The sequence below is a fragment of the Lasioglossum baleicum genome, chromosome 3 (assembly GCF_051020765.1).
Source record: "Lasioglossum baleicum chromosome 3, iyLasBale1, whole genome shotgun sequence".
Lineage (NCBI taxonomy): Eukaryota > Metazoa > Arthropoda > Insecta > Hymenoptera > Halictidae > Lasioglossum > Lasioglossum baleicum.
In genome coordinates, this window is record NC_134931.1 from 12,338,507 (window position 1) to 12,350,887 (window position 12,381).

The 12,381-nt window shown below is 37.7% G+C and overlaps 2 protein-coding genes across 3 annotated transcripts in view; both read right to left on the reverse strand.

Annotated features, from left to right (window-relative positions):
• Positions 1 to 9,522, reverse strand: part of LOC143207411 (epidermal growth factor receptor kinase substrate 8) — a 33,348-nt gene extending 23,826 nt beyond the window's left edge. Inside the window, exon 1 of the mRNA XM_076420851.1 lies at positions 9,362 to 9,522. The gene's annotated coding sequence lies outside the window, so the exon portion shown is untranslated. The remainder of the gene's footprint in view (positions 1 to 9,361) is intronic.
• Positions 9,523 to 10,667: 1,145 nt separating this feature from the next.
• Uqcr-q (Ubiquinol-cytochrome c reductase ubiquinone-binding protein) lies at positions 10,668 to 11,522 on the reverse strand. Of its 2 annotated transcripts, none has more exons than XM_076420849.1 (3): positions 11,370 to 11,522; positions 11,001 to 11,166; positions 10,668 to 10,851 (listed from the first exon to the last, which is right to left on the reverse strand). In XM_076420849.1, the coding sequence occupies exons 2-3, from the start codon at positions 11,152 to 11,154 to the stop codon at positions 10,757 to 10,759; spliced, it is 249 nt and encodes an 82-aa protein (XP_076276964.1). In that variant the 5' UTR covers positions 11,155 to 11,166; positions 11,370 to 11,522; the 3' UTR covers positions 10,668 to 10,756. The 2 variants fall into 2 exon arrangements, with proteins under 2 accessions (XP_076276964.1, XP_076276965.1); XM_076420850.1 differs by having other exon boundaries at positions 11,249 to 11,389.
• Positions 11,523 to 12,381: the final 859 nt, after the last annotated feature.

The following is a 12,381-nucleotide window of genomic DNA, read 5'->3' on the forward strand; positions in this document are numbered from 1 at the left end:
TATATTTCATTTTACCAGTCCTCGATAAACTCTCCAACTTATAGGTCCGTCGTATGTTCCGCGGGTAGGTTCGATAAACTAGAGGCTTTGGTTCTAGCGAATAAACGTGGCACACGGTATTCCCTCGACTAACGTGGACTTCCCGAACAAAATTCTGTAATTCTAAATATTTGTCGTGTATTCGCCATTGTTTTATTCTAAGCGAGGTACATTTTCGGCCGCGCGGTCCTTTCCTACGCTCGGTGTGGTCGGCGAGGTCAGAAAAAATAGTAACACTGTACGACCAAAGAAACGCTTGGACCCGAAGGTATTCTTACATGAAGACTCTACTGTACATCTCTTTTCTTTTCTTCTCATCTTCTCGTCTAACGAGTAACAATTTTTGCAAAAATCTAGTGTTTAGAGATGTTAGTTAGTTAGAGATGTTTTCTTGAACGTTGTAAAATGGAATTAGGAAAAAGTAAAATATTATCGTGAACCACGGTGCTGTTAACCATCGTTCACCGCGATCCAAGATGGAAAACCGCGACGGTCCACGGCGGCGGAAATGAAAATTTTTATCGCGATAACGACGACGCCGCCATCGATGGTGGCTAAATTATACAAATTTCCGGGAGTGGCGATCGATTGTGCGCAAAAAAAGACTAACCCGTTCGATCGGAAGGACCCGCAGGAATTCGATTACGTGTCCATCGCGGCTCGGCGCGGTCGACGCGTTCCAATAGAAAGAAAACAAGATGGAAAGAGCGTAACCACGTCTCATATTTACGACTCTCCGCGCGACAAGCGCGAGCATAATTGCTTATGGATGCGGACACACCCTCCGAGAAAAATTCATCTCGGGAATGCGCTGAAGTAACCGCGTCCTTGACCGTACTTGACGGAAACGGCGTCCGATCTTCGGTTACCTTCTTCGCTGTTGCCCAACATGGACTCCCGATGCGGAGAATTGCCTTTTAAATTGTGCGGCGAGACCTCGGCTTTCTTGCACGACCAGGAGAAGTTTAAATGGAACTCTTCTGAAGATGTATATTCAGAAAAATTCCTCGCAGCTGTGAAGCGACAGGAGTGCGAAACTTCGACTTCGAAAGCTACGTAGCCTTTGAACGGTTGAAAGATAAGTACACCTACTTATCGCTTCGATCAAACGATCTATGCGTAGAATATGCAATTATTTCTGCTACTGATATTTTCAGATCTCAATGAGGTGTGATGTGTCTGTAGAAGAATGTTTGGTATCTGATCAAATTATGTTTCATTTAGGTGAAGCCATCAACTCTTACGAAAGTTACCTTGATATTTAAATGGCACTACGTACTTTGTACACCTACGCTTGGAGTTTATTCCATCGTTTTTGTTCTTCAAGTTCTCGAAACCCTTAAAACTCCGGTGGTGACTCGTATAGTCACCACTAAAAATTGCTGCGCCATTATTCAAAATATTGTTTGCATTATTAAATGTGTTGGTATCTAATCAATTACTAAAAATTTGATACAAAGAAAGTTAGTATGCAATGGAATTGTTCTAGGTCGGAAGAAATGTTTAATTTTTGAGTTTAAATAACTCCGATTGTAAAGGGTTAAGAAATCAAATTTTCGAAGAAACCAGGTGAGAAAGGTAATTCGTATAGGAACGTGCTGATTCTGAGATCGTGTGGTTCTACTATTTTTTGTGACCTCACCAACCGCGCTGAACATAGAAGAGGTCACTGCATGTAAACACGGGTCTGCTAATAAGAATCGGCTACCCCCACTATCGCGCTGGCCGACCGGGTGGGGGTAGCCAATTCTACGCCGCCGACCGAGGCAGTTCAAGCTCAAGGCAGTGAAAGAGTTATTTGTTTTTATTAGATCGTACAGTTCCTGTTTTCTTCGATCGAATACTTACTGTAATTTAAGAAAAAGATGTTTTTATAATTTTAAACAGCAACATAGACAAAATTAATTTGACATTCTTCGAGGCCGGTAACGAGCACATGTTAATTGAGCAAACAATCCAGACAGTATTTTCATAAATATTCCTCCAAACTCCTAGATTCTCCTACGATCATTAGGGTGCCTACAATTTAATGAATTCACGGAATCTATCAATCCGCCATTTAATGACGCATATTAAATGATTACATGGAGTTGATTCCTTATATTCCTAGTATGCGAGAAAATCTTCGGGTACACTCTACGAGACAATTATGGGATCGCTGTTATGAAAGAACAAAGCATCAACTATAACAAGAACGAGCCCCCTGTACGTACACACATAATTTCGCTTCTCTCCAAAGTTCAACGTACCGCTTAATTATGAGTACCAAAGCAATAAACAATTTCGTTTTGTATTTCAATTTTTCTTTTCGTCATAACTTAGCATTATAATAAAGCCGAACCGTCAAATAAATGAACCTACTCGAATAGCATTACGAGGAATTATGATATGACTTCACAAACAGAGATTCTAATCGTATAATAAACATTCTTTACGGAATACGCGTCTTAACCTGATAACCAGATAATCTATATAACCCACGGTATACTTAAATGCAAAATATGACTAAAACGTGTGGTTTTTTCGTTACAAAAATGTAAAGTACCATAAAGTCGCGAGCAACGATATCCGGGAAAAATCTAACCGTTTCATGTCTGCGCAACATTTGCTCTGTTTCAAGTTATAGATTTGAATCTACGGGAGTGGGGACGATTATAAAAATTCTTTCAATAGTGTAGAAGGAATAGGCCGCGGGATTTTAAAGGGAGGAGGGACAGGAAGGTTTCCAGGTTTTCCACGACCAACGCATTCGCGAGTAGCGGATCTTCAATTACGCCTACGTAACGTACGCGAATTACCAGGGAATATTATGGTCGGATTGAAACACGGCTGGTTCTCAACGATGGAAAGAGATTCGCAGAGCCGAGCCGAGCGGCGGCGTCGTCCGATATCTACGGGAAAGGGACGGAAAGGCTCGCGGCTGGCTGGCATTCTCGCGTTTTCTCGGCCCCGCGCATAGTTGAACTCACGGCAATCGCATCTCGCTGCATACCTACGAAGCGAAATTCTCTGAGGTGTGTAACTCGCGAGCACGATAAACCCCGATTCCATAAACGCGACCCACACGAAATTAATTGCTCGACGCGAATTTACGGTGGAAGCGACCGACGCACGCCAGAACGGCCCTTCCCACCGGAAAACCCGGCGCTTTTATGCTTAACGCATTGCACTACAATTTACTTTACCGCTACAGTGATTGGAACTTTTTTTTTAGTACATAATCTAGAAGATGAAAGTCTATTCTATGCTTATATGCCCTCCCATAGCTGTACATCGACAACAACAAAATTGAATTTGATCTCGGTTTATATATAAGATATTAATAACGCACACATATTTATTAGACTCTGTTCAGTATATTCATCGCGAGTCTGACTCCTAGAGCTTCCTTTTGGTACGGCGCTATTATTGAAAATCCCATTAATAGATTTCCGGTAGATAAACTGCTAACAAAGACCGGATTGCTTCTTCTTTTTATAAAAAATATCGATTTTTATAGATCACTCCATTCGCTACTAGCATGACGCATGTACCGTGCCCAAGATTCTTATCACGTACGGAAAATCAAAGGAGTTTTGTGCTTATAATTACTTCATAGCCTGGTATTCAGAGAATTTATAATTAAGCTGTGAAAATTGTTTGCGTCAATTGTAAGAGAGAAGAGCCAAAGAGAAATAGAATTCTTTCTTCCTTTAATGTTTCATTCATGAATGCATCTTCCAGTGAAGATTTATGTTAAGTAAGTATGTGTCGCATCTGATTATTTGGTTCACTTAATCGAATGTTTGATATAAATGGGAGTCCCCTTTAATGTAAATTCGAGCATGATCCAACTCCTCCCACTTTAATTTTTCCTCGTATGTTAATGCTAATATAGTTTTATGTTACATGGTTACCTCTATGTATCCATTTACTCATTTATTTTGATATGGAGATTGTGTTCAACAGGTGTATCAATGTGCCCGTGCAGAGTTCTGCATAATAAGAAGGCTGTGCACAGATTAATATGACCGCTGGACTGTGGATTTTCATATAATTAAAGCGTTTAAGAAATGCGATATAGTGCAACTTTATTTCTTAATCGGCAAAACCATTAGTCAAGTAAATCCCCTTCAGTTCTCATTTTCTTGAACGCGTTTACACTAATGCGTGAGAATATTAGCATTTCTAACGCTTGCAGTCGCGGATCTTTTGCTAGATTGTGTTATATTTAACAATATGGTGCTTGGTATGTAATACGTTGTTACGGTATTAGTAAGATATAATTTATAAGGTAAACGTCCGAGAGGAGCGACTGTCGGAAAACTAGTCCTCTCGTTTGCAATTTACGCGCGATACCAGACCTTTCCTGCCTCTATTTTTCGCGAAACTCCAGTTTGCGCGAAAAAGGGGAGGAATTTACACCGTCGTTAACATAACATTCCCGCAAGCGAGCTGGTTACAAGTAAGATCGTAAAACCCGCGTCTTCCCGATTTATCATGGCACGAACAACAAAATTATACTTGCTCGCATTCCCATCCTTCGGTAGTGCGTGGAGCATCCCGTACACCGAGAAGGTTGTTCACCCTATAGGACTAACTGAAACCTTGCGCAAGGTGATCGAGGACCTGGCACACGCAAGGACGATTCCATGCATTCGAATAAGTCGATTGCGCTGCACAGCTTCGTATTAATTTTTCAGAAAGAAAAGCGGCGCAGAAATTCATTTTCATCGATGATGACTTCAACCGATTGAAAATATTAGGTTGTCCCGGAAGTTTACTTCGTAATGTGTGCTCTTGATATTGTTAGGCAACGTCATAGACATATAGAGATAGACTGCGCGGCCTGAACGAAGCGCTGAAGTCCACAATGGCGGCGTGCGAGAGAGAGAGAGCATTAGCCGGGGTCCATAGCGCTCTCTTTCTAATTGATGTGTCGACACATCATATAGAAAGAGAGCGCTATGGACCCCGGCTAATGCTCTCTCTCTCACTCTTTGTACCGCGCGCCGCCATTGTGGGCTTCAACTCGCCCATAAGACGGCGCAGTCTATCTCTATATGTCTATGGGCAACGTGAGCATATACCAACAGCGTGATTTGCTTATTCCCTAAGCTTCCATTTACCTAACCGCACATTTGCTAGACCACTATTCTCAATTCACGTACACATTAGTCGAAAACTAAACGAACTTTTGGGGCAACCTAACAAAACGACCACTTTATCAGGTGTTGTTAAAGTTTTTATTTTGTCGAGTGTCTCAGTCGAATAATTAGAGGAACACTGATAACTTGTTTCACTTTAAATTTCATCTGATCTAGAATATTTTCAATTACACATGATCTTTTTCATGAAATTTTTAGCAATTTATTAATGTAAGAACTGTTTTGAATCATAGTATAGTAATTTTGCAATTATGTACAGTAGATCCTCGGATCCGTGCTCGGTCGGGTGGGGCTACTATTTTTTTGTGACCTCACCGACCGCGCCGAACGTATAAAAGGACAACGCTCGAAAACTTACTGCATACCGTTAATTAAACCACTAAATGCAGTTCAAATTGTATCATGTTCAGTGTAATTTTAATAAGAAAAATGCCACAAAAATAAGTTGGTGAAAGTCCCACAACAGAATAATGAAAAATAAAGAAGTGGTCATCAAAATTTTGATAGGAACAGTTATGAAAAGAATTAATCCATAAACTCGTCAACAAAAATGTAAAAGTTAGCCAGCAATCAATAAATTCGCGTATAAACACTAAATAATTCAACAGCGGATCTTTATGCAAAATAAAAATTTTCGACCTAAATTGTAACAAACTGAGGTGAAATAAAAATTCATTTTCTTTCTTAATATGTTCAATAGTTTGAAAATAACATAATAGCATTTTTAAATTCTTCTAATGCTTTTACTGTTTTAAATTACACCTACTCAATTCTGTCATAAATGCATAAAGTCCGCTGTCCACTAATAACCAATAGCACTCCGAATAAATTCAATGGAGCATTGCTACCATGCTTGACACGGCAACAAATTGAAATGGCAAGCAATTGCAAACGCATGAATGCCACAACAAAATCAAAAAATGATTGCCGTGGGCAGACCTTTATCTTTGAAGTATTCGCAATGTTTCCATCCCACCATTCGCTAATCCTTAAATCCTCTGTATGTACCATTATATTATTATACTTCAATGAAGATGGCGAGTCATAATTTTATTCACACAAACCACTTCGTGTTTAACAAAAGGCAAATCGTTTGCCCCAAAGAATGAAAACCACGAAAGGTTTTCAGGTAGGCGATTAGCTACACGCGAGCCCACAAAACCACTCAGATTAAAGAATAACCCAAGGCATTTCGTTTCAAGATTGCTCGGTCAGTCCAGGACATGTTGGTGAATTGTACAAGCTCGCACATGTTTCTCCAGGAAATGCCCGATTCGCAGGGGGCGCGATAGGCAAACGTCTGTTGAAAGTAAACATATCGCAGACGGACACACGCGCGAGAGCATTGAAAAAGTGGAAAGAAAGTTGCCAATGCGACTCGCATACCTACTGATCCGGCGGTCGCGAACAAGTTTCACAGTGAATGGACCGAGCGGTTGTACTTTTCATTCGTTTACATTCATTCCAAGCCGTGAATTAATCCCTATTAGTCCAAAACCATAAATTCTATCAAAATACGTATCCAAGTACTCTAGCTTGCGAAAACACGAACTATGTACGGCTCTGATCAATGCAGCCTTATCGGCAGCAAGATTCCGATAATTCGATTGTCCTTGTGATACACGATTTTTCTCTAAACAGCAATCAGTCCTTATCGATATAGCGACACGTATATAAATATATTGTGTTCTCAACAAAATTGACGCATTTAGGATTTGACGTTATAATGCAACTTGCGACGTTTAAATTCATTTGAAGTGAAATTAATACTAGAACTACCAGACAGTAAATGCAACTGACATGTGTAGCTGCATAGTAATGACAAGACCGCATTTATTTCCATCGTAATGAGTTCCGTCGTTTTTATTTAGATCGTCCAAAAATAGAAAAGTCATTTTTTAAAACTTTTTACTTAAAAGATGTAAGAATCTGTGGATTTTAAGCAGAGCGTTTTGTTATTTTCTCATGTAATTCCTACTAATTGCAAATTTATCTATATATTTTTACACATCATTTCGTAAATAAATGCTTCTAATTGCTAGAAAAAAAAGTCACAAGTTGTTCGGTCCCATTTTAAGAAAATTATTCTGATTTAAAGGGCGTTCGAACAGTTTCATGGGCCATTGTACATATCTGCGTAGATAATGGGTTACGCAAGTTGTAAATATCATCAATGTTTCGTCTGAGATGTTCTGCCACGTATCGTTGTAGTCGCGTGAGTTGATAGTGAGTTGAACCCAACGGGTTACACACTTCTCTTTTTTCCCCCCTTTCTTTCCCAGGATATCGAAGGCCATTCAATGCAATATCGATGCACACAGGGTTCTGTAAAAGCTTGCAATTTATGTCACGGTGATCGTAATAGGGAACACGTAGGCATTTCGTAGGCGTGAATTACAGGTGGTTGTCGCGTAGACGCGGTGCCATCGACATCTTCCTTCTTGGATTCCTCCGTGTATCATTAAACGATTAAAATAATCCTGACCGTTGATTGGAATCCCTCGGCATCTTTACCCATCGCCATACCATCGTTTTATTATTATTTTCTTATGAATCTGCGTGTTTGTCAACGTACGCGTAAAAATAAGATTGAATAAATCACAGTATGTATACATAACTAGGGAACACGGGTTAACCCGTCCCTTAACATATATTGTCAGTGTTGTTGTGTGTATACTATCTCTTAAGTAAATATGTACACAGAAGAGTAAACATCTCGTTAACCTCTTGCACTACGAACTATTTATTTATGATTAAATTTATATGCATCGTATGTCTATGTACTCTTCCATGGCTACACGTCGCAACAACAAAATAGATTCTATTCTAGACTCGATAGTATAGTTCAAGGGGTTAAGTCAATCTTAATCAATGGGAACAAAGCTACATCTAGAGTATCAGGAAATCGAGTCACCGCTATTCATAGGTATAGGTGAGAAATCATAAAAACTTACGAAACGCAATCCGCGTAATTGCATCCGAACAACGACTATCTTCGCGATAAGAATTCCTCCGCGATATAAACGGTTTAACTTGCCACGACTTTGTCCTAGGCAATTGTATGTAAAGTTTCGAATAAAGTTATCGGTACACGGTAAATAATACAAGGCCTATCGTAGATGTCATGGGCGGGAATATTCCTTCTAAAACGGCCGAGAAACATTCACCATTGTATCTCATTTCCATAACCATAAACTACTGTTATATTCCGCGCATGTGTGTGTGTAATGTGTGTATAACCCATCTTTTTAGATAGGCAGCTACCCCTCGGACATGTAAAGGTCATGCAAAACGATTCAAAACAAATTGGAAAACAAAACAAACCGTTCGAAACAATTAATCGTCACGTGCCATCGAAACGTGACAGCGATAACGCGAGAAAACTATATGTTATATTTTACGAAATCGTTACGTCATCGACACAACGCACAAGAAACACCTATTTAGATTCGAGGTGTTAGTCTGACGAATGTTGACGTAGCTACGTTTTCGTCGCAACGTCGACATTTCGATTAACATAAAAATGCCGTAGAGTAAAACAGACAATAGCGAAGACGCGAACCAGGAGTCTAATACACCGGACAATTGTTTATCATATAAGATAGTACATATTGTGGTGATTGCGTCGCGATGACCTATCACCGGAAATCTAATTCCATGCAAGTCTTTTCTACTTTCGTCACCAAACATACCGACCGTGCATCTCTCTGACGTGACTGTGTTCGTTTCTCGAGTGGCGCATACACACGCGTGATTTTTTGGAATATTCGATGGAACAGCACGGCATGTTGCCGATGCCAGAAGGATTTGTCTTATTCGAACCCGTTAGCAGCCATGAAGACTTATACGAAGAGAACAATCGTGTTCGCATGTCGATTATCATCGGCGAAGAGTATGGAGAAGCAACAGGTGTGATCACGACGACTGTTCACCGCGAGGAGAAATCCAAGTTGGTGTATTCGGTGCAATGACTCCGGTCAAGAAATCATTTCCATAAATACCTTGACAGCAGCGTTTCACCGAGTCTGCTGGATCACTGGTATCACGGCTTGGCACAGGTACAGGTCGGGAATAAACGGACGTCGAGGACCACAGTGGCTTTGCACTGCTTTGCACGACGTGTACGCGAACAAAAACTTTTCTCACACAACGCTCGTTATTATTCTTTTACTTACCTATTTACAAAAATTTTTCTTCACAATCCGCACACACGAAACAGATAGAAAGAGAGAGAAAAAGAGAGGGAGGGGAAGCTTTTCGAAGAGAGCTATGTGCCGAACATGCTCGACTGGAAATACCTGAACGACTACCTGATCGCTCTTTGCCTTGTCCGCTTCTTACCTGTTTTTCCCGAAGTGCATTCTTGGTACGGTCTCTCTGATTGGTTGAAACATACCTGTGGAATATGGCGTTAAGATCTAACGGAATCGGATACTTTCGACATGGTATAACAGGGACGTATTAACGCCTTGCGAAGATACCGCGATCCAGAAACAATTCACAGAGAATAATGAATAATCAAAGTTTATCGATGCTGTGATCTTTCACATCGTGCACATTAAAAAGAGGACGGAGAAAATCTGTAGCGTTGACAAAGTCACACTGAAAGTCAAAACTTCGATTTTCACGGTGAATTAATTGAAATTATAAATACAATATTTGTGTACATATTTATCGAAAACCTACCGCATCTTTCGAAATCAATTGTATTTTTATCTCATGCCGGTATCGATGTATCGGTAATAGTTTGAATTTCCATTACACGTAAATGGTAACGTTACGATTTATGTAATATATTGTATAAAAAGATGAATTCCTCGAATCGTTTAAATAGTCGTTATAAATTGTATATGGTTTCATATAATATGAATTACTATTTATCGGCCAACAAAGTTATTATACGTAAACGTGAATAATCCGAAAATATAAAAAATAAGGTAATATCCTCGGGTTTAATCACTTTTGCGCCTTAGGTGATGTCACAGGAATTCCGTAGAAGTCCGATAACTTACGCGATCAACCAATGAGACTACCCGTTACAACAAAGGTATATACGGAATTTTTCTCGAAATAAGATGTGTAACACCTGTTAATTAGTTAGTATTACATGATAATTGAGTACTTTAAGATGTTTAATTATTTGCAAATTAAAAAGAATACTTTAATCTCAATTGCAAGCAGTATGTACTTTTTTATCTTTAGAAAAGAACAAAAAGAAATTTTAATTTTCTTTTTCATTATTATAATGCTTATACCTATTTAATATCTTTACAAAAAAGGTTCTTTTAATGAGAAAGTGAAGTAGTACATAAAAATATGCTTTGAATTCTTACTTTTTGGGTTTCAATACTATGTATACATATAATAAACTATGTTCATTTAAATCTATTTTAAAATCACTGGTTTTAAATATTTAAAAAATTGTATTAATGGAATCATTTAAATATTCTTCCTTCTTAAGGTTTAATTATTTGAACTTCATTAATCTCATAGTTTAATTTTATTTTTGTATAAGTATTTACATATTTTTAATTTGTTACTAATTGTAATTACATGCAGAAGCACATAGTTTATTTGTCATCAGCAAAGTCAGCTGGATTCTTGCGATGAAGCTGGTGATTTGCATGGGTTGCCCATCTTTGGATTATGTAAGCTACAAGGAAGCCTGCAATATAAATTAAATGTATATATTTAGATAGATATATTATATAGTATATATACATAGTTAGTGTGTAATAACACATGAGTTATTACTACTGATTGCAGAGGCAGTAATAAAATCATTAAAACATTCATTATAAAAAGGATACTTACAAGGTGTTACCATAAGAATACTTTCATTAATTCTGCGTATCGTATTTGGTATACCATCCTTTATCATTCCAGCAAATGGTCTCTGTTCAAATGGACTGAGTCGAAAGAATGTGACTCCACTCAATTTCGCAATACTTCCCCAATGTCTGCCCATTTTGATAGATTTCTGCAGAAAGTAAATTAGATTGAGTTAGAAGATGATAAAACATAACCAAGCATACGAAATACCTAACAGAAATTGTAATTACATCTTACACAAGCCTAATATATGGATATATTAATAAAAACTATTTCTATTTTATTTCAACTGAAAAGTTTTTGAGAAATCAACTGTTAAAGTGTCAAAAATTATATAACCCTTGTACTTACTTTCCTCGTCAAAAAGTAAGGACAATAAAAAGGTGTATTCAGGTGTACTGGTGACTGGTACTGGTACTGCTGTTTCTGAAGATCAATACGCCATCTGATTCGTAAAGAGCGGCTAATTTAAATTGTGTACTGCATTTATACTTTTGTATCAACATTGGTTCTTTAAATGGACATTTATGTATAAGTTTTTATATCAAGAAATTCATATTATTGTAAAAACTATACACTTAAATAGCTTTAATTCTTATACATTAAAACATAATACTTATAATATTAAGTGCATTCGAACATCAATACGTTTTCGATAGGTATTAAAATAAGTATGTGTCGTAATTATATAAATACTGCAAAAAAGTAAATCTATAACAATCTATAATAATAATAATGGTAAATAATAGAAAGAACCAGAACTTTGTAGGGATATTTTGTCTTTATTCATCAGTTTCGCAACTGAAATTCACCGAATACGCAACCTCTGCTATATACATTATTTTCTATATCATAGAATCGTAGAATTTACTGTACTTATGTAATCAATCTTATAAGAGAACACATCTCAACAATATTTCGTTTTATAAAAGACGTAATTGACATATTCCCTGATTCAAGGGGGCGCCACTATTGGTTTACGCAGCTATAAACTGCTCTATGTACTGTCTATATCAGTCTATATACACAGCTCTACATCATAGAATAAAATAATTTACTATGAAGTGTTTTCGTTACGAAAACGAAGAAATACAATATGTAAATAATGAAAAATACATTTTAAACCACAAATTATTTGTGCTTTATAAACACACATTTATACCAATATATTATTGTTTTCATCATTTTTAAAATTAACATTCTAGTCAGTATGACAATCGAAGAAATTTGAGCAAATTAAAATATATCGAAGGCAGCAATAACCATGTACAATCTCGTCATAATACTGTATCTAAAGTTTGCGGTTACGTGCTTGGCACTGGTATCGGAGCCACAAAATATAGCGATATCAGATAAAAAAAAT

What these genes read in the sequence shown, in the direction of transcription:
- Uqcr-q (XM_076420849.1), bottom strand. Translation starts at nt 11,154, where the DNA reads ATGGGCAGACATTGGGGAAGTATTGCGAAATTGAGTGGAGTCACATTC. An exon ending in TATTCTTATGGTAACACCTT is followed by an intron (nt 10,852 to 11,000) that starts GTAAGTATCCTT and finishes TTTATATTGCAG; the next exon opens with GCTTCCTTGTAGCTTACATA.